General features: G+C 42.0%; 2 protein-coding genes across 2 annotated transcripts; one reads left to right on the forward strand and one right to left on the reverse strand.

Annotated features, from left to right (window-relative positions):
* The first annotated feature begins 1,523 nt into the window (after nt 1-1,523).
* LOC6536493 (synapsin) lies at nt 1,524-23,229 on the forward strand. Its single transcript, XM_015192280.2, is given in 10 exon segments — nt 1,524-2,142; nt 2,743-2,906; nt 2,966-3,037; nt 4,202-4,345; nt 4,410-4,514; nt 15,661-15,878; nt 16,226-16,322; nt 17,770-17,937; nt 17,998-19,399; nt 20,551-23,229. Coding segments are annotated over 10 exon segments (2,937 nt in total). The 5' UTR covers nt 1,524-1,931; the 3' UTR covers nt 20,907-23,229.
* On the reverse strand, nt 4,067-13,462 carry LOC6536494 (tissue inhibitor of metalloproteinase). The gene is made up of 5 exons (XM_002097036.3): nt 13,215-13,462; nt 5,477-5,683; nt 5,329-5,414; nt 4,962-5,183; nt 4,067-4,903 (listed from the first exon to the last, which is right to left on the reverse strand). The coding sequence occupies exons 2-5, from the start codon at nt 5,607-5,609 to the stop codon at nt 4,709-4,711; spliced, it is 636 nt and encodes a 211-aa protein (XP_002097072.1). The 5' UTR covers nt 5,610-5,683; nt 13,215-13,462; the 3' UTR covers nt 4,067-4,708.
* Nucleotides 23,230-23,231: the final 2 nt, after the last annotated feature.

A 23,231-nucleotide genomic window follows, 5' to 3' on the forward strand; every position in this document is an offset into this window, starting at 1 on the left:
CTGCTCGACTTAATTGTCGACCACTGTCAATATTAGCGCCATCGCAACTGCTGGGTGTGGGCGAATCTGCGCCCCGCCACCGGTAAGACTGTTCCATGATTCGCTCGCGCCTTCAGAACTTATTCATTTCACTTTGGCTTCACTATATGGCACCCAAAGATATCACTCAAATCATATGCGAAACACCCTCACATATCTTTAGCCTTGCTACGCTTTCATCAGCAAATTGCTTTTCAGTTTTTTCAGCTTCAATCTTTTTTGTTTTTCCACCGAGCTGCCCACTTGAACCTTTTCGCACACAAACACGCAAATTTACCCACAGGGGGTCGTCATGTTGCTGTTTGTTTATGTGTGTATGCGTGCCTGAGACCAACATTATTTTATATAGGCGCTGAAAAGTTTCAAGTGGCTGTAGGCCTGCGGGCCACGATAATAAATACAAAACGCACAGCGTCGTTTTGGCCACAAGTGCTTGACATTGTTGACTTGGCCCAAAGCAGCCACCCCTCCGAACGCCAAACTCGACCACCAATTGATTTCTGACGTTATGCGCCACACAAAAGATCCTTGGAAATATAATGGCCATGCAATTTCAACACCCTGGCCATTGTCCTTAAACGTCCTCGCCTCGTACACCTGTTGCCATTAGCTCGATTTTATACTCATGCCCACACGCCGTTCGTTTTAATGTTCTGTTCGTGGTGCTTATTTTAATTAAAATTTAGTTTGAGACACCTTTATTGCCATTTTAATAGAACTTTAGTTTTCACTTAGACCGACTCAGTCTCTATCTCTCTCTGTCCGCTGAAACAATATGCAAATCCTTTTAAACCACACATTCACGACATTTTCCTAATAGCAAATGCAACTTTTGTGATTTTATGGTGTACTTAACCCATTATTCCGACAGTAAGTGAAATCGAATTAAAACCATGCGAGTTCGTTTTATATAAATATACTAATCTTTAAACCAGTTGACATATGAAATTTGAAATGAGTTTTCCCCTCACTTCACTACATTACATTACGACTATGTAATGTTTTTTACGATTTTTACCATCTTTCACTGTGAAAATGCACATTCGAAGTGACCACATTGCGCATACGCCACGTTGGTGTAACTGAATTAAAGAAAGTTTCCGAAACAATTAGGATCCCAGTGGGGAACGTTGGCTTAGTTTGGCCACAAAATCTCATTACCTTTCTGCAAAAAAGTTAAATAAAAGGGACAGACATACTAACTAAGTGCCTTATTTTACGTTTGTGAGACGCTTTAAATTACTGTATGCCTTAATGTTCAATGTCTATGCACTATAAATATCAGAAATCATTAAATGAATGCCCAAATTGAAAGCACTCTAGCTAATTAATGAGCAATTCAACTATACAATGTATATGTTTTTTTATGTACTTTCGCGTGCCGCGGATCAAAGGAGCCAAAAAGCAGCACCCTGAATTTCTCGTCGTTCAAATCGAGCTTCACTTCCAATGTTAATTTCCTGAAGAGAAGGTAAAGACCTTAAAAAAGGAAGTGCCCCCCTTGGCAGAGGGGGGCCCAGTTGAACGAAACTAATTTGAAATTTCATATGTTCGTCTATTTCTCTATCTTTTCTTCTCGGGCGGTATTTGCCTACCACCCCATTTGATTATCTCATCCCTTTCCACTCAAATGCGCTGCACCATTTAAACTACTTGTCTACTTGTCTGGCGGTTGGAAAACAACCGAATCAATCACAAAACCCCAAATACTCGAACACCACCCTGCCACAACCACAACCACTACCGCAACCCACACGAAAACTAATAACAGATTCAGCTCGGGAGACTTGTCTTCCGAGGTAGACGATGTCGATCCGAATAGCCTGCCGCCGGCGGCGCGACCCATCCAGGATCAGCCGACGAAGCCGCCGGTTGCCGGCGGACCGCCGAATATGCCGCCACCGCCGGCTCCCGGCCAACCGGCCGGAGCTGCTCCGGAGCTGTCGTTGAGCTTTGGCGCCGGCAAAACCCCGGCGACGGCTGCACCTGCTCCACCACGTGGTGTCAGTGCGCCGACCAGTCCGGCCAAGTCGCGCGAAAGTCTGCTGCAGCGGGTGCAGAGCTTGACCGGCGCTGCCCGGGATCAGGGAGCCTCCATTTTGGGTACGCTTTGGCATTGGCAGGCACCTACACTCAGAAAAATATAGCAGTCATTCAGTCACATAACATGTAGAGACATCATTAAATCTTGGTATATATAAGTAGTATACAATCCACTTTACAAGCAATGAGGCTCTGTCAATCCATTCCATCATGTTACTGTAATGGTTGTTGTTCTATTTACCTGTTGATTGCTTTTAGTTAATATAATATTATTAGTAATTAATAGTATTATCCCTGGTGATTATATGTAGAGGCTATGGATAATCGTGTTCAACAACTCCTAGACTGTTAAACAAGATATACAGTTTTTATACCTATAATTTGAAATTTGTGCAAGTGAAATTAGTTGGCTCTCCAAACTGAATTCTATTTACAAATCCTGGCTGACTTCTACTTAAATATGAACCTATATAATATTTAAATATTACGTGTTTAATTAGTAGGGTATTTTAACAAGAAAACCCACTTTAAAATCCGAAGTACATCAACTTAACCTTTAAAAGTTGTGTCTTACCTAAATGTTGCAATCTATGAGCTTTTTCTGAGTGTAGGGACTGTTTATTGGTCTCTGGGCATGGAATGACATCTAACCCAAAACAGGAGCTGCGGTTCAGAGCGCCACACAACGGGCGCCGGCGTTCAGCAAGGACAAGTACTTCACGCTGCTGGTTCTGGATGACCAGAACACGGACTGGTCCAAATACTTCCGGGGCAGGCGGTTGCACGGCGACTTTGACATCCGCGTGGAGCAGGCCGAGTTTAGGGCAAGTACCATCGCATTTCTCACCCGGTAATCGGGGTAATTACTGTTTGTCCACTGCAGGACATTACGGTGGTCTCCAGCGCGGACACCGGACCAGTTGTCACCATGGCCGCCTATCGCAGTGGCACTCGGGTGAGTTATCCACTGGAAAAAAGTGCCTATTTGGTATTTACATATATAACTATTATATTAAATAGTATGATAAAAGCAGAAATTGTGTAAAAGCCCCGGAAAAATGGGAGATTGGGATATAGTATTAAAACTGTACACATCATTATAATATCCACTACCAGCAAGAACTTCTCATTTTTGCTAACTGATTATTTTTCCCAGTACTCCCACCTGGGTAGTTTGCGCTTAATTAGTGCAATGGCAGTGACCAGCAGTCGTGGATCCAACTTCTTAGGCGGGGGATTGGATTGCTCGCCAGTGCTCTACAGAGTAATAGGGCCATTGGAGGACCCAAGGACATGGGTGGACAGCTTGATAGGTGGATGGGTGGATGGGTGGATGGGTGGATAGGTGGCAAGTGGGCGTAATCCAAGAAGTGCTTAAGAGACGGCAGTCCATCAACAGTCTTTGTCCCTTTAGCCTTATTTGCGTAGCACTGAGCTCGAAGCTCTGGCGCTCTGTTTGCCATTTGTTTATTTCAAGTCGGATTGTTGACTTTACGATGCTGGTTCTGTTTTTGCAATTGCGTGTGCCAGTAGCAATAAAAGACACTTGTAGCTGCGTAAAAATACGAATGCGATTGCCAAGTGTGCCATACTTGTGACTGTCGGGAAGTTAGACGCCATCTGAATTACCAGTGAAGAGTTATTAAATGCAAATAGGGATTCTCGTTTAATTCAAATAGGATGTGCAGTCACACTGCGTGCAATAAAGATTTAGTTACATTTTATTTGCTAAGTAAGCAAAACCATTGCAATGTGAATGGTACAAAGGGGCTCCAAGATTTCCCCGTATGCCTTAATAAATAAAAAAAAAAATCTCTGATGCTTATTTACGTTGCTCCCAAAAGTATGCAACACATATTTATCTTTGCTCACAAAACATCCGCCTGACAACAGATGGCGCTAGTGTATCAATAATGCAATCAGTTTGTTGCCACTCAACAAATTATGCGGTTTAACTTTCACATAATAAATAACACCACTTTCATTCTGTTTTAAAAATATATTTTTCGTTTTTAAAAATTACAAAAAGTTTGCCAGCGATTGGCAATCTAACAGCTAAGTAAATTTCCTTTTTTTTCATAAAATTGAATTTCTATTTTGGAATATCACACCAAAACAGGTGGCGCGTTCCTTCCGACCGGACTTTGTGCTGATTCGACAGCCGCCGCGCGACGGATCCAGCGATTACCGTTCCACGATCTTGGGCTTAAAGTACGGCGGAGTGCCCAGCATCAATTCGCTGCACTCGATCTATCAGTTTCAGGTGAGTGGTGTTGGACTTCATATCGAGCCCTACCCTACAACTGATCTTCTTTGATATTGTTAAGGACAAGCCCTGGGTATTTTCGCACCTGCTGCAATTGCAGCGACGCCTCGGACGCGACGGTTTTCCACTGATCGAACAGACCTTCTTCCCCAATCCGCGCGATTTGGTAAGTGTTTGCGGTATAAACATTAAAAGCTAGACACTAATTAAGTAGCTACTAAGGAGCCGGTTACAAGTTCGAAAGCATCAATTATTAAATAACACATTAGGCATAACGTACGTATTAAAGCTCTGGACAGAGAAAAACGATAGCATAACAAGGACAAGCAAAGGACTTGGGGAACTAAGACCCGTATTGCTTTACGGATTGCTCAGGCACTTTCTGTAGAGCTGCGTGCGTCGCCAGCGGCATTGGGAAATCACTCCATTGACCGTCTGCCTTTTGTGCGGCATGCAGGCACTGTAGTCTGTCTCGCATTTTCCAAAAGGCGACCATTTGCATGCATCAGCATAATTTCGTCCACTAAGACATCTCTCTCCAAAGCAGGGAGTAACCTGGTAGAAATCACAATTTACTTAGATTGAAGTCTGATTGGGCTTACTCTTTACTTACTGTGCAATTTGTGGCCTTGGCATATCCACCGCTGAAGCCATGGCGCTCTGTGATGGTCATCTGGGTGTACTCCTTGTAGTAGCTGCATATATTTAATGTCGGTATCCTTCCCGCCACTATATAAACCCTTCCCAGTCTGAGGTGTACGCCGCCGCACATTGCGTCATCTCTGGGCGTGGACAGGCGACCATCGCGTAGCATCCGCCGCGCTTCGGGCGTAGCCTAGTAAAATAAATATATTAAAATCAAATAAATAACTGAACATAATAGGATTATTGTTTGTAATTCAGTTTTTATTTGGATAATAAAGACTTAAATATACATTCCATAACATATTAAACACCTTGTTTCCTAAGAACGTGCTTACCTTGTAGGTGCGTTTGATGTGTACTTTGTAGGTGGTCTTGCCCGGCTCGATGGTGTTTGATTGGCGAAGGACTCGCAATTGCACAACTGTCAGGGATTGGAATTTTTTATTGCGTTCCTCGGAGGTTCTCAGGTGGTGGAAAACTCACCGTAGTCCGCCTGGGCGAAGTGCGTCTGTGGGTGGGAGGGCATGCAGCTGCAGGCGTCAGCTGGGCGACCGTAAAACGCGAATACCGCGACCAGGAGGAGCGTCAATAAACCCAAATGCTTTCTAAAATCCATGGCTGCGTTGGTTGGTAGCGAGCTGATAAAATGGCTATGGATTTACGTCGCACGAGTCCAGTGAGTCCTGATTACTGTAACGGAAGTGGAAAATGAAGGAAATTGAGGGAAAATTGAGATTGCTTCTTACGTTGATGACAATGATTTAATGGGAAAACGCATATAATGGCTTTCGTGCTGAAGGTCACTGAGAGTTTAATTATGTCTGTCTTACTTATGTCGTTCGGCTTATCAATGGAGGCCAGGCAGCTCAGTGGCAGTAGCTGCCAGCCTTCCATCAATCGAGCCATCAATCCGCTGCTCAATTATGCATTTAATATATTACACATACGCCCCGTATGTCAGCAATTAATCGCGCCTACTGTCACAAACACGCACGCACAAGCTCGGATCATCAAGAGCATTTATGGACAAAGCACTTGACTGCCAAATCACATCCATCTTTATTCTTCATAGATTGGATTGGTTTGGCTTAAGCCTGAATCTCCATCCATATTCGCCTTTCATCACTATTTTATTTCAGACTTACGCAAAGACGATTCAGCAGTCAATTTAGAATGCATAAATCGCACAAAAGTAGTTCAATTGCCCGGGCATTTCAATTGAAAATTGTTTATGGGAAATTCATAGAAAACTTGAGACGCACAAATCGAAATCCATTACAAAACCGCTACCATACCGCACATTTCGATGTGCTGCCACACCATAGCTGTAGCCATAGATATATGTAGATGCACAAACTCTCATGTACATATCGATGCCTCCATATATTAACGCAAAAATATTGTATAATATCGAGAGTGGAAAAGGCAAGGCGGCAATCAGCTGCAGCTCCCGAACTGCTCATTGAACTGATCGGGGCAGATAGTCAGGTTCCATATAGACAGACCTATGGCCATATGCCTATCTATCCCGATTTCCCGCCCCGCTCGCAGTGCCAGTTCTCCTCTGTTTATGGAGTCTACAACCCGGCAGCTCTGCAGCTCGCGGCAATGTGGCAATTAAATTGATATAAAATTGAATTAAAAGCATTTTGCGGAAAAGCCACTAGAAAACGCATACGCATACGCACACACGCATGGAGCAGGGAGCGCGGAAAATGGTGAAAAATCGGGGGCAGACCTGCATGCGTGAATCGTTGGGAGGTTGCTATTGATTGAATGCAAGCCAAGCAGGCAGGAGTAATGCATCAAACTATTCATTAAGTGGCAGCCCAAGTGGCGGCAGACAAGCAGACGCGCTGACTAATGGGTTAAACTGGAACATACACTGGTAGAAAATGAGTCTGTTCAATAAATTCCAGTAGACAATATGACAATGAATATCTCTAACTTTAATCTGTGATGACAGCACTGCAGACTAATGGAATGTTCATTCTATTCTATAGTTAAGAGTTTAGCAAATGACTCATAGCTCTTTCTGAGTGTATACCTATAATTAGATCCCACACAGTGGTTGGCAATGTAAAAGGTTGTTTCCCTTTTGCATAGGCTATCTTAAGTATAATTTTATCTAATATAAAAAAGTGAAAACACTGTGTTACTTTTAAACCAGCTAATTTGCATCTAATGAGAGCGGGAAAATAGTGACAACGTCGAAGTGTCATGGGAGAATTCTTCGTAGGCGAAAAGCTTCACATGTTTGCCTACATTTTTTTCTCCCTGACACTGTGACACTTTGCCCGGCAATTAACGGCGCGGATTTGTTTAACAAACAGGCCGACAAGACAGTACTACCAACAACAACAATGAGGGGAACAAAAAATGGAAAACAAACAAACAGTCGGCCAAGAGGCAACAAAAAGTGGCACAAGCACACACACACACACACTCAGTCGAAAACGTCATCAACGTTTAGCAGATAAATCAAGTTGGGAGCCAATTGGCAGCAAGAAAAGCGTTTTCCGAGGCGTTGAAAATTCGCACGATTTCATTGGGACTTGGGACCTGGGACTCCGTTTCCCCTCGCAGCAGATACCAAATGTGTATATGCAGATAAGTCTCCTTATTTATATATGCACCCATGTCCGAATGCACAATTAGCTTGGCCATATATCACTCAGGCATAGTTTAAAGCTGCCCAAAGCCGGCAAAAATGCAGCAACAGTTCGGAGTTTTTTGTTTTGGATTTTTCGAGTTGGAAAAACGCTCCCGTGTTTGTTGACAAGTCTAACACATGTCAATTAAATGTTATATATTATGGCACGCGGCGGCTACTCACACAGACTAAAAAAAAATGGAACGTGCCGCATTTGACGTCACTTTGTGCCCCGTCTAATTGACACACTTGTTGGACTTGTCTGCCACGAAGTTCTTGTGTCGTCACCATCATCGATGTTGACATTTGACACTGGTTTCAATTTCGAGTGGCTGACATCCAATTATGCGGGCCAAAAAAAAACAAGAAATAAACAAGAGGAGGCAACAATTTCAAAAGATATTAACTCAAATATCGGATCGAGTTCAATTGGCATTGATTTCCACTTTGAACTCGGGCCACTTAAACCAACCAAATGGAAAATATTTATTGACACCCATGGTAAGGGGAATTTCGCTATAAGGAAATGGAAAATAATTCAATTATAATTCTTGCATATATGTACAAAATATTTGTTTTATTTTAAAGAAAGTTCTAAGCAGAAAGCATAACACGCTATTTCCTTAATTGTAAATTTGTAACACAAGAAACTCCAAGCATTCAAGTGTTGAGTTACCCATTTAACTATCACAGAATTCATTGGATTTTATTTGCCAAAATGTTTAAATTACAAATTCGTGTTCATAAAACTTAATCTATGCCCAAAAGGCTCAGCCATTTGGCATTATGCAAATTTTATGATTAACACTTGCACATAGAAAGGTAGACAGAAAACAGAATCCAGACAGATTTCCCAGGTGAATTCAAAGGGATTTGCTAAGGTCAGACATGAAAAAGGCCAAGGCTCAGTGATGATGATGATAAAAAAAAATGTGGTGAAAGTAGACAGAAAGGATTTTTCTGCTACCAAAGTAAAGCGCTTTCGGTTTAGCTCCCCTTTTTTGGATGGTTGAAGACTGCTCGCCAAAATGGCTACAACACCCAAAGCCACATAATTAATGCGATTTTGGTTTGTGTTCAGTGCTTTCCTTGTAAATTTGTGTTGGTCAGTGCTGTGTAGTTAGCCGTTGAGAGGTTTGGTTTATGAGCACTTAATTGGGGCCATTAATACCGGCTAATGTCTAAGTGAAGTGTGTGGACCCACAAAAGTATTAACAGCCAGCAGCACTTCACATGGCTCCGAAACAAAGCACTAAATGCATCTACATAAAAACGTATTTATAGCTTTCGGATATTTCGACTATATTGCTCTGCACGGTCCCCAAATTTACGATGCTCGATATTTCGCGCCTCCAAAAACGGCTTATCAAATTGTGGCTGCTCCGATCACTTTGCCAGAGATCTGCTGAATGTGATTTATGGTCTATTTAGTAGCGCAATAACAAGTGTACCTAATTTTTTTATTGTGTTAAATCTGTTTCTACAATCTACACATGATTGGACTAGGTCATCACAAAATCTGTTACAACAAACCAGATTTTCCCGACGCCCTAATCAGCTAATTCTCATGCAAATTGTCACATTACTGTGACACGGAGACGTAAACCTAGGTAAATATAACATTTTCAGTAAAGTCAGCATTTTGTTAAGATTAAGTATATTATCTGCGTGCTCAAAGTCTTTAATAGCATAGCTGTCACTTAGTTTCCCTAGTTTATTCATTCTGTAAATATATGAGTATAGTGAGTACCCACACTTCGAATTGAACGGTATCGTTCTCGAATGCTTTTTTTGGCGGTCATTTACTTTTCGATATTGCTCTTTGTGGCAATTCGCTTATAAATTTGTTTGTTATTGCTGATTGACTTTCTAAACAGTTGGGAATGGGTTCATCATGCGGAATTCGCTATTGGAATTTGATTTTCACAAACTTAGATAACATTACAACCCGATGATGTCATTTCGGCTAGGCGAATGCTCAACTTCTCAGAACCCGAGATTACTTTTAATTAGAGCAAGCAAATATTAGCCATTGCAACTGAGATGACAACCAGCAAGTGGCCGAAACCCGGAACATCGACATTTCCATTACCAACTCTTGCAGTCCAGTGAATTTCCGCCAATTTCCCATAACGATGCTGAAAAACTTTCTTTGGCCAAAGGCATTCGGTTGACTGGCTTTTCCTTTGTCGGCGATGCCTTTACAACAATGGGGGAAAATTAAGGGGGAAATATCAAAGTCACGATCGGGCAATAGGCAATGCCATAATCAGCAAGATCAATGCGGCCCAAACAAAAGGGGGTTATGGTATGCCCATTTGATTAATGCCACTGCTTGATCCCTGACCCGGAATGGTTTTCCTGCCCAGAATGACCAAATACTGTGGTTTCATGTTGTTTGAAGATAAAGATTGCCAGCTAGTGGCATTTACATGCACTGAACGACACCTGAACCAGTGGCATGTACATGCATAATTAACAACGGAATTGTAAACCGAATACGAGGTGATAAGAACTGGTTGAGTGTAGTCTCTACTGGCTAATTGGCTAATTGAATCGCCAGCCGATGAGATGCAGTGGCTCGATGGTTGACAGCTCCATTCAGGTGTGACGAAACCTTGTCTGGCAGACAACTAGACAACTATGCTCGGAATGTCGGAATTTTTATTGCCTTGCGCCTCATTAACCCATGCACAAGTATGCCAGCGCAATCTGACATCATTGCGCCGAAAATAAGACTCCTCTCATTTGTGCCACTCAACTGCACCGGTCGATCAAGAAAACAAACAGAAATTGCAAGCCCAAATTCGTCACGCTTTTTTTTGGGGAGATTTCAGTTTAAGCCGTGAAATTAAAGAGCGAAACAGTAACGCCACAAATTTCTTAACTTATGACACAAATTGTCTGGCGGCATGGCAAAATAAACAAACATTTCGCCCAGGATGCGTAACGAAAATTCAATTAAAAATGCTAATGTATCTGAAGAGAAGAGAAGCGAAGAGAAGGGGTCCTACAAAATCGGAGACCCGAAGGTCTGGGGCCTGGACTCACATTGCATTGGCCAGGCCATAAAAATATAAATCTTTAATGAGCGAAACCCATATAGCTTGTGCATATATATAAGACCGCAAAGTAAACATATACATATGCTGGCAAATATCATGTATAATGTGGGGTCTGCCTCTGGAATACAATGGTGTGCAGTGTGTGGTGTGTGTGGGCTTGCATTTCGTTATCAAATTGCTGGAATTTGCATGAAAATCAATAAACTCTGCTCAAATAACCCGGCTGGCAGTTCAATTAAATATTCAAGTGATTTTCTGTGACAATACCGAATCGCTTTTCGTCAACTTGGGTGATTTATTTCAGCCTAACAAGGCTCCAGTTCCAGAACAGGGTGACAGATCTTGTTAAAGACATTGAGAGACATTAAGAAAAAAAAGGAGCAGAAAAGCAGCAGGGAAGCTGACAAATTGACGGCCCGTGGCCCACACACAAATGGAGGGGCTCCGGGTAGCGAAAAAACAAATTCATTGTCGATAAATTTGCTGCCAGACCTGCGAAATTTACGCACATTCACTTCAGATAATGGTGTTGGGGGGGAAAATTATTAATGGTTGCGAAAGACCAAAATACCAAACCAAATGCTCTTTGTCGCGCCGTCTGAATTGTACAATAATATTTAATTGCAAGATTTGCACAAGAAAATTTATTAATGGCACCGGGATGAGCCGAATGTGGGTGTGTCGACATAAACAATTCCGATCCAATGTTTTTGTATCTGTATATGGCTTTCAGACTTTTTTTTGGGGATTTAAAAGCATTCGCCGTATATGGCGAATTGAATGATGTGCGAGGGAAATGCCGCATTCACAATCATCGAATATGACAATTTTATTTGCCCGGCTTTGTGGTTTTTTGTTGATTGCGGATTTGGATACAATGCGTAATCTAAGTAGAGCAGCCATTATATTGATCGTATTGGCATTCTCGGAATCGCTGAAATAGGCTTGACATACATAAAAAGTTAAATATCGATGTACTATGAATATCATTGAGTTAAATGTTAATTACACGTTGTAGATGGTTTTATTCTCATTACTTATGATAAAACATAATTTAAATGTTCTTACCATGAATATTATATATAAATATCTTCAGGGTGATACAAAATTGTTGGTTTTCAAAACAAGCTAGTGAACACAATTAAAGCCTAGAACAACAACCTAATGATTTTTTATTACAGTGTAGCCCACTAACCGGATTTTCTCTCCCTCAATAAGCAATTGCGGTTAAGATAATTTAAGGTGCCATATGGCGATATATGTCGTAAGACGGCAAACAATACATTCAATTCAGGAATTAGCACACTTTAGAAAATGGAATTGCATACGATAACAAGGGCATAGCGTTATCTGCTGGCGAAAAACAAAAATAAAAGTCAACGTAGTAATTTACCGAACAATTTCCCAGAAAAGCTGAAAAGCCAATACGAAATACAAGCTCATTTAAATGGCGCACAAAGCCAACAGTGAATCCAAAGTCAAATGAAGGAAAATGAAATTATGAATATCCATGCGAAACAATGCGAGTTGTCGTGTCAAAAGAAAGTCAATGGAAGCGAAAAGGGGAAACCCACTTGAAATGCATTTCCCTGGGGCGGTCTTTCTCTCCTTGCCTCTCTCGAGATATGCTTGTAAATTTTATTGGTTTTGTTTTTTTTGGTTGGTGTGAGTCGAAAAGCATTAAATGTGTTTCCATATTTTTAGACACTAAATGGCCAATGCCAAAACACACATGACGTATGCGTAATATGGAAATACCTCTGGCGCACACAACCGTTTCGCTTTCCTTGACATCCAGCAAAATTGTTACATATACATCAAAGATTCAAATGGGCTTTACGATCAGACTGGATTGCACAAGCAAACTAGTTGTATATTTTTTTTAATGGCCTGCAGTTTGTTTACAAATTGGCGACAATAAAAACTATTAAGACAATTCGAAAGGCCAGAAAAAACTCGGGGGGCTCCAAAAGCTCTGGGAAGGCAAATGCACAGCTAGGCAAATAAAAACAAATTATAAATAAACGCTAATAAATAGAAATGAGCGTTGGCTTGGAAAACTGTGTCGCTGTGTCACGTCGGCACATTTCCCAGTGCGCGTTTTAAATAGCCCCAAAATAAAATACAACACGCGTCTGTGTCGCGCGTTTTGCATACCTTCACTTTCAATTTCAATCTTCTAAATGCCAAACAACTCGAAATCTAAAATAAAGTTAAAACAACATGGCTTTGTACTTTGGCTTTTGAGTTGCGACTTGTTTTTGTGGGAAATTGAGAAGAATTTAACTGAGAATTGTGAAGTGAAAATTGAATTAAATTATCTAAAAGCTAGTTTTCTAACAAAATTGTTTTTGCGGGAAAGTCAAAGAACTATAAGCAACCCATTTTATTCTGACCCAACAAACCATTCTAGCAAAGCAGAATTTTTGGAAATTAAATAAGGTTTTAAGTACCAAACCTTCAACTAGCAAAAATAAGTAAAATACATCTGGTTAATTGTTACCTTAAAGCTGCAACCTATTTGGTGTGTAAAACTGGCACTTCAGGCTTTAAAACACTTGAACCCGAGGGCACTAAAAATGGGGAAAAACTGTTGAATGTATTTTCACCGGCACTCGCACTCGAATCGCCAAGTCCGCACTTTATACTACTTGGTACTATATATTTGCACGATCTCGCGATCTCGCGATTTCTCCGTCGCCGATTTTGTGGCGTTCTAGCTCGCTGCGCTTGCGGTTCTGCACTGGATCGCCAAGTCAACCGATTCGACTGTTTTCTTCAACGAATCCCCGAACCCGAGTGCCCAGATATTTCACTCAAGTTCTTCGGGAAGTGAGAGATCGTATCGATCGATCGGTTGAGTTAAGTCGAGTCGGGCCAAGTCGTGTTGAGTGGAGTGCATATGGGTTGAGTGTTTCTTGCGGCAGTCGGCCGATCAAAAGCGCCATAAATTCCCCCTAAATGAGTGGAAAGTGGAGGAGAGTCGATTGCATTTTCTTGGCGTTTATTTTTTACCTTGGCAGCTTTATTAATTGCGTGCTGGGGTCTAGTTTATGCTCTCGGCCATATAATAGCATACAATATGTGTAGTCGTAGTTACTTGGCGCCATGGCCAAAAAGAGATCGCCACACGAAACTGCAGAGCGCACATTGGCGCATCTGTCAGGCCGCATATCAACTAATAATTCAGCTATGCCGACTCGTAAACTCGCCAGCGATCCCACTTCTACTTCCACTTCCTCTGACCATGTGGTGCACACACGTGCTGCTGCTCCGGTCATGCTTCAAATCATACTCCATGCTCCACCTACAGCACGTTGCCATGATCTGCATATCCGACCCGCTAACGCCACCGCACTACAGATGTGCACGGCGAGAAAAAGTTATTACAAAATAATTGGAAAAAATGGAAAATTAGAATTAAATTAAAACGTATTGATAGCTAAAAGTATCTGTTTTTGGAACCTTAATAAAAAGTGATAAAAAGTGTTATTGTTACAAACTGTTGTGATCGATAAATATGTAACAAATTATGTAAATCTTGTATAATAAACAGTTGATAAGAATAGTGATAGTGACAACGTGATCCGTAGCAACCCCAATTGGCTCAACAATGTTGATACTTATTCAATTTGTTTTTGTTCCTGTGCAATTGCATACCAGACATGGTGAACCCGCTTCAGGGCACTACGAATGCGTCACAGTGCATATTTCAAGTCCGCTGATATAACCGAGGAGCAGCTCCCTAGACAGTGGGCACTCATGCGACATACGAAGCAGCTTCCAAGAATGCTGGCAATGTGGGAGTGTGACGTCTCATTCTGATTCCGATTCTGATTCTCATTCTCATACTCATGTCCAGATACGATACGATTGTATTATCCATATACAACCGAAGCCACATCCAACGCAGACATCTATATGTATTTATGTTCATTCAGAGATTTCTCGCACTCTGTTTGTTTGAGGCTTTCTGTCGGTAGTCTTTCAGTCTTTCATCGGCGGCAATTGCGACAATTCTTCGGGCTGCGTCATGGTTGTTATGGTTTTCCATTCGGTTTTATTTTGATTTATTCACCCTCTGCCAATACAACACGAAATTGAGCCCATGTGCTTACTTGTGATTTATCAACTGTTTAAATATGGCTGTGGTTCTGGGAGAGATGATTAACAAGGGTAATCGACTGGCGATTTGCATATATAAATGTAATCGCCATGAATGAGCAACGATGTAAAATTAATAAAATGCGAATTAGTCAAATATTTGAGGGCAGGGCATTGTTGCTCTTGCATATTTAATAGTGATTTGCATGTGCCATTAATAACGAGAAGGCATTTTCATTAAATGCCCTTTTGCCTGACTAATGATGGAGGATTCTTGGAAATTTAACTGGCAAATCAAAGAAAATTTCAATGGCCAGACGCGTGATCGGAATGAGGGCAAAAACAACCAATGAATTTGGCACTTATCCGATGGATTAATAAGCATCGCCCGCATATTTCAGCATTTCCGCAGCAAATAAAGTGAGAAAAAAGAGCAAAATAAAGAGCTTGAGTGCCATCATCGGCATATTGTAATTTACAGAATTTCAATCAGACGGAGAAATACAGATGGTGATTGCCTCCATACCTTTTTATTTCCAACACATGAAGAAAGTGTTTAAAATATATCAATTTTTTATGTACCTATAGATTCTGTCAATCGTTAAAGCGAGGTCTATAACATTTTCCCAAATATTTTTAAAAGATATTTTTAAAATCTTATAAAGTGATTCAAATTCGGATGATGAGTCAGAGTAGCTAAAATTATTCATGTACACTTTTAAGATTATTAAGATACTTAAGATACTGTTCACAATATATATTGTGTCACCTTTTTTGAAAACTTATTTAAACGTGGCTTGAAATTTAACAAATATTACACGTTCTTTTTCTCCGTGCACTTGCAGTTCCAGTTCACCAAGTTCCCCAGCGTGCTGAAGGCTGGACATTGCCACGGCGGAGTGGCCACCGCGCGCCTGGAGAACCAGAGCGCCCTGCAAGATGCCGCCGGATTGGTGAGCGGTGCCGGCAATGATTCCCATTGTTACTGCACCATCGAGCCCTACATCGATGCCAAGTTCAGCGTGCACATCCAGAAGATTGGCAACAACTACAAGGCGTTTATGTAAGTGACCGCAAACCGCAGGCGGCTGAAACTGAAAGCCACAAGTTGATGCAGGAAGGGTCGAGTGGTCTGAATACTCGTATATGTAGTCTCAATGGTCCGAATGGCTTGAATGGTCTGAATGGTCTGATTGCCTGACCTTGCAACTGTCAGCAGACAAAAGCCGTCGTCGTTTTGCAATTGGCAATTATCCTACCAAGTGCAGCGGCAAGAGTTCATTGTTTGCCATCCAAAATGCCGATGCCATGCGACGGGTTCAAAGAACCCTCGCCGACCTACCAAACGCATTATCTACGCTATTTTAGCCGCCTAATTTATTATACTTAACCGCTTTCGCTCTTTAACAGGCGCAAATCCATCACCGGCAATTGGAAGACCAATCAGGGATCCGCCATGCTGGAGCAAATCACTTTAACCGAGAAGTACAAAAGCTGGGTGGATGAGGTAAGCCAATGGATTAACGCCATCAGGAACACTAAATCAAACAGGCGAATTATTGTGCGCCATCTCCACCGACTTTCCTGTGCTCTGCACTTTTCGCGAAAACCAATGAAATTCTACACATATAAATCAAATAATTTCCAATTACCCATACATTCTGCTTATTATCTTAAAAATAAGTAAGATAGAAAGTTTTCTGCTTCAATTTTTTCATTAATTTAATACATGTATTAAAATATAAGGCTTAAACTTAGCCATATGTTAGCTCATTTCATGACAGCCTCTTTTCTTCACATATCCCCAACAATTTTTCGCTCACATTACCGTTTGTGCCCCAAATTCTAAAAGGCCTAGTCATGAAAATCGGTTCGCAAGCTGCTCAGCCAAACTTAGCCCAGTTGAATGTGGCTCGCATTTATCAAATTTGGCCAATCAATATGGCTAAGGAAAATCGCTTTAACTTACGAGTATATGCGGCATTTTGGGTGCACAAATTCGATTTCGGCAGCTTTCCGAGTTTCCCCCGAGGGGAAATGAGGCAAATGGAGAACCGACTTGGAGTCGGTTCCAGAAATCATAATCGATTGACCTCGGAAGGCGGCAGAGTTTGCTGTGCCCTCGAGCGGCGGCTTGGCTTTAATTAGAGCTCATGAATATGGAAATCGCAAAACGGTTAAACGCATTTAGCCACCAATGAGCGATGAAACAACGGTAGTTTTCATTCAAGCAATTTTCAGACGGCGCCTCATAATTGCCAGATGAGGTGCGAGCAGTTGGGTACATGGGAAACCCATCAGATTTGGCATTTTATCAATGCAAACGGAACGCTCAGCTCGGTTTCCTTTGAGTTGCAAGTGACTCACCGATTGGCACTGCATATGTGCATTAATTAATTGCCATTTACTGGCGCAAATATTCCGCATTCAAGTGCCGTTCATTACTATAGATAAGGCGGCAGCAGTATTTAGCTGCATTCAGAGAAAAATTGGTGCACTAAGTTTTAAGTTATTAGAAGTAATGGCATACATTTCGTTACTCAAGGTCTTATTTAAATTCCATCGAATTTGCCAGTAAAATCTGGTTAAAATTCGCCTTTATGAGCAGATTAGGAAAATGCTGTATCAGAAATCAGTAATTATATTTTAATAGTTTTCCCAAGTGCATGGTAAAGTGGGTGGGCTGCTGACGACGTCACCGCCATTCTGGGCAAGTCGGAATCAACATCGGAATCAGCATTAGCTATAGATATAGCTATAGCGTTGGCTTTAATCAAAACAAACTGTGTAATTAAAACCAGCAGCGGAAATCGGCGGAAAGCCCACTCATAAATGTTTGTGCCAATCGCCGTCTGAGTGGAATTGACTGCGCTTGCAATCGAAAACACATTTTAGGATCTTGATGACTCAATCACAATTCTAATCGCTAATCTAACCGCCCTCATCACTTTCAGATATCCGAGCTCTTTGGCGGCATGGAAGTGTGTGGCCTCTCCGTGGTGGTCGCCAAAGATGGACGTGAGTATATCATAAGCGCCTGCGACAGCACATTCGCCCTCATCGGCGACACCCAGGAGGAGGATCGCAGGCAGATCGCGGATCTGGTGTCCGGCCGGATGCAGGTTGGTATCGACTAGGGAGCATCCATCGATTATGTTAAATGCATATCTGCATACCTACAGAATGTCTGCCGACCCAGCATGGCGCAGACGGGTCCGGGCAAGTTGCCCTCCCGCTCCTCGGTCTCCTCGCGAGCAGAGAGTCCCACGGACGAGGGCGTGGCCCCGACACCACCACTTCCAGCTGGACCGAGGCCAGCGCCCATGGGTGGACCACCACCGATACCGGAGCGCACCTCGCCCGCCGTCGGTTCCATTGGCCGGTTGAGCAGTCGCAGCAGCATTTCGGAGGTGCCGGAGGAGCCCTCCTCCTCGGGACCCAGCACAGTGGGTGGGGTGCGTCGTGATTCGCAGACTTCACAGTCGTCGACCATCTCATCGTCGGTGTCGCGAGCGGGCCAGAGGCCGCCGCAGACCCAGAGCTCGGTGGTGGAGGATGCCGAGGACACCATGAAGAACCTGAGGAAGACCTTTGCGGGGATCTTTGGTGACATGTAGGAAATCGCTAACAAGAAGCGCGGCAGAACGGCCAGCGAGACGAGCAGCGGCAGCGGGCCAGGCAGTGTGCCCAGCAGCGCGGGACCGGGGAGCGGATTCAGTGGCTCCTTCCTCGGCAAGCAGTTCTCGTTCGCCGGCAAGGGGGAGGGCGTGATCTCCACGCAGCCCACACAGCGTCCCAGCGAGGAGCCCCCAGCCATTCCCACGACGGCCAGCTCAGCCGTTCGGCCGGAGAGCAGCGTTTCAGTTAGCGATACAAGAAATACGGATACACTTACGGAAAGAGCAGGTGCCGGCTACCAGCCGGTCACCAATTACGAGCAACAGGAGAGGGTCAATCCCTTCGACAAGGAGCCCAACAAGTCGGGCAGTGCGGCCAGCATACACACCTCCTCGTCCTCATCGGTCTCATCGTCATCCATCTCGTCGCGCATCAATCGCAATGGCAACGCCATCAAATCCCCGCCCCCACCGGCGGGTCCACCACCTCCGCCGCCCACCAATGTCACGGCGGTGGGCAGCAATGCCAATAGCTCCAGTGGCTACAGGAACAGCTTCAGCAGCTCCCTCAGCAAGGACAAGACGAGCTATGGCAACTATGGCAGCACCACTTCGGTGGAGACCATCACACGGATGGATACGAACACCACAAACACAGGAGCCACGGCAACGGAGGCTGGAGAAGCTAGTGGTGTCACGGCCATAACCAATATCAGCAATAGTGCCGGAATAGTGGCTCCTGCCACAGGAACCATCACCACCTCGGTGACCACCAACGACTGGAGATCGGCCATTGGTATGCGATCGGCCAGTGTGTACAGTGCACCCGCTGCAGTGACCACTGGGCTGCCAGGCGACACATCCGGATACGATTCCAACTCGCTTGCCTCGCAGGGCGAGGGCCTCAACAATCCCAGCGATCTGCCCTCGTACACCAGACCATCGTACTCGCGATCCGAGAGCAATGGTAATTATCTAGCCGTGGGCGTACTGCTGGTCAGCCTAACCCTGCGCAAGACCTAGGGCTCAACCTCGACTCATCCTCTCGACATACATATTTATATATATATTTATATAAATCATGCCATTTAATCTCATTATCGTACTAATTCAGCTAGCTACACTACATATAAATATGTATACTCGTATATAGAGACCAACTAAATGTAATCGATTAACCCATAGCCATGTAGGCAGCCGTGTCAAAGTGTTAGCCAAAACGAGAAAAGTAGCAGTTGTGTCCTTTGAGCCTAACTTTTTCATTTTCCTAGCCGAGCTCAGTGAGTAAGCCAAATATTACGTATACGACTTGTGGGCCGACCAAGTGTTTGTAAGTCTCTCTCTCGCTCAGCGATGAAAACAAAAAATTAAAAAAAAAACAAAAGCGCTTGCCTGCACACACACTCACACCTACAACACCACAGAAGACAAAACAACAGGAACCGTACAGTACACACTCGCTAGAGTGCACCGCAAACCTGAGTTCAGTTCTGGCTTTTTGGGCACGCATCGAGAAACAAGAGAAACCCGAGATACAATCCAGAAAACTACCCCAATAACACCACAAGAGTAATCCAGTAATCCAAGCTTTTAGAAACAACAAAATTCGTTAGTAATATTAATGCAACCCCTTTTCAGTTCAGTTTTAGAGTGTGTGTGTGTGCGTCTGGTAGTAAATGCAGAGTTATCAAAAGATGAGCCACAGAAAACCGTGATCAACTTCTCCGTTTAGAAAGTCGCTTGAGAATCAGAAGATTTCAAAATTCCCATTATCATTCACTCACATATTGATAATGCTTGTTTTTGGTAACGCTCATTTTGCTCATCCTCCATCACCGAAAGTCAAGTAACAAATATGCAAAAGACGATCGAAACAGCAAGTCCATATTGGAAAACTTAAATTAAAAAGAGGTCAAAGAATATTTTAGTAACTTTAATTTTTTATATATTTAGCTTGCTCTTCGATCGACTCCTTATATGTTACATATAGAATTAAAGTTAGATTGGCTTACGTAGTGCTAAAGATAAGTGCTAGAAACTGCACCCACGCCAAATTGATGTGCACTTGTTGGAGATTGTCATGGTTTGGCTATTAATTTATATTCCCAACTCTTGCAGCCTCCAAGCACTCGGATCTGGATGTCATTTTCGGAGACAGCAAGACCACTCCGGCATCCTATGGAAATGGCAAATACACCCGGGCCGCTGGATCTATTTCGGATGCGGATATGATCTTCGGAGGACCACCCTCGAACTACAAAACCGATCGCTTCGGGGCCTCCAAGAGCATGAGCATGACCTCCGGCGGAGTGGGATCCGGAAACGGATCAGGATCCGGATATAAGATCTACGAGGGCATCCAGAACGCGGCATTCAGCGACTTCAGTGACTCGGGCAGTATGAGCAGCATTGGATCGCATACCAAACGCTGGAGTGCCAGCAAAGAGGAGGATGACGAACTGGACTTGAAGTAAATCCAAGGCAAATTCCAATGTAGAACTATCACCCACAGAAAACTTTCACACACACACACACTAGGGCAACCAAACTATTGAATTCTAACTTCTTTCTGCCTCTGAAGTTTCCTGGTTTCATGGGAAAGAAACACTAAGCATATACTCACTCGCATAACACATAACTATTGCGTTACTATCGTATCCCCTAGGATGAACTCATTTCCGCTCATAACATAATTTGAACTCATTGGCACAAGAACATCAATGAAAAAAATAGCATAATATGCTATGTAGACACTGTAGTACACTACTAATACATAATTATAACCACCAATGCAACAACAATAATGCAAAAATGCCCATAATATATGTGCAATGAAATGTCGCCGATTGACTTGACTGGTTTTGCAGTGGGATAAGAACGAGGAACCTATTTAATTACCATACTTAAAAACATTTTGAAACATTTTCCAAAGCAAAAACAAATTATATATTAAATATATTATTGAGAAAAATATTGAATTATATACCGACATATTAAACCAATTGAGAGTTGATGACATTAAAAGTAATCGCAAGCATATATTACGTGTTAACCTGCTAATAAATCAATGGGAAAACTTTTAAATAAATCGAATATTAATAAATCTGTTATATACCAACATGAGACACATATGAAATCCTAAAAACTATAAAAAATAAAAGACAATATGCGCAACGTATAACAAACAACCAAACGTTTAATACTAATACATACGCGATCTAATTGTAATGAATAAATTAGTTAACGAACTACATGTATTCGGAAATTACTATGAGCAAATGTTACATAAAGAACACAAACACAAAGACACACGAGAGTGGAAGCAACTCACACACAAAGTAAATGTTTATTACCACAAATATTATGATTATTATTATGATGTATTAGCAGTTAATGTTTACAAAACTCGAAAGGCCGCCATCGAGGGCTTTGAAGATATGGAAAGATGGAAAGTACCAAGCACGACAAGCAATGTTAATCTAGTCTGAACCAACTGGACAACAATAACGAACCGAACATACTCGAAAATCTAGCGATCCCATGCGATCCACATAAATTTACACGGCTTAGTCGGTACACGATCGAAGGTCGAGAAGTGAAATGAAATGAAAATGGAGGCAATGGTATTGACGAATATTTAGATAATATACACAACAAAATATATATAAATGTTGCAAGCGACAACAACGAAGTCATATTATGCATTCAATATATAAACAATAGCTTCAATTGTTTGGGACTATGATTTAGCGACAAATGTTTAGTATTTTGATGTTTTTTTGTTACGCACATGTTTAAGCATTATTTAGAGCAATAGACAATTTTACATATGTTGAACTTGAAATAATAGTTGAAATCGTTTCAATTGGGTTGTATACTTCTCTCTTTTATCAACTAATTGCATTAGAGAATTTTAGATATCGTTATATGCAAAAGGAATATAACGCAAGTATACTTGAGAACTTGTTAGTTTACCAACTCTCTTCGATTTTAGTAGAATCTACATTTGGGAATGCTACCAATATTTTAATCTAAACAAATTTACAACTATACAAGAATATTGAATAACAATTGTTTTTGTTTAGGGCCAAAGCCCGGTTACTTCATGCTATATCATCCTACCATTTATATACAAGTAATTATATATAACATATGTATGTAATTTTAAGTAATTCTTTGGCTACAAGTACTTTTTCGTAATCGTATACATCATCATTTTAATCGAACTGGCACATATTCACGGAATGTTTTATAAACATATATTTATAACGACAAATGTAGAACAGAAAGTACATAAATAAATACGGGCATCACTCGAGGAATTCGAAAAACTCATATATCATGGCACCAGACCCACAACTCACTCACCCCATAACAATATCGTTCATCAAATGATCAGAAAAGTGCTGAAATACATAAATTGAAACTCAAAGGAAATACTCAAGCATAAGGCATATAACTTACACGACTTCTAATCTGTTGCAAAATATACCAAATAAATACTCGTATTATTGTGAAAGTATAGCAAGAAATATGTACTTATATGTTGTCTGTAATTGATTCAACTCCCCCCTTGAAGTCTCACTTCCCCAAATGCAGAAAGTTTAGGGAGTCTGGGCTACACCCACTCAATTGGTACACACAAATTTACTGCAAATCTATATATAAAAATATATATATATATGTACTACGAATTATTCCAATGAACAGCGGCAACTGCAATGGCTAAGAAAAACAAAAAGCAAAACCAAAAACCAAAGTAACAATAAATGAGTTGATGATTGATACAAAAGCAAAGA

The sequence above is a fragment of the Drosophila yakuba genome, chromosome 3R (genome assembly GCF_016746365.2).
Source record: "Drosophila yakuba strain Tai18E2 chromosome 3R, Prin_Dyak_Tai18E2_2.1, whole genome shotgun sequence".
NCBI lineage: Eukaryota > Metazoa > Arthropoda > Insecta > Diptera > Drosophilidae > Drosophila > Drosophila yakuba.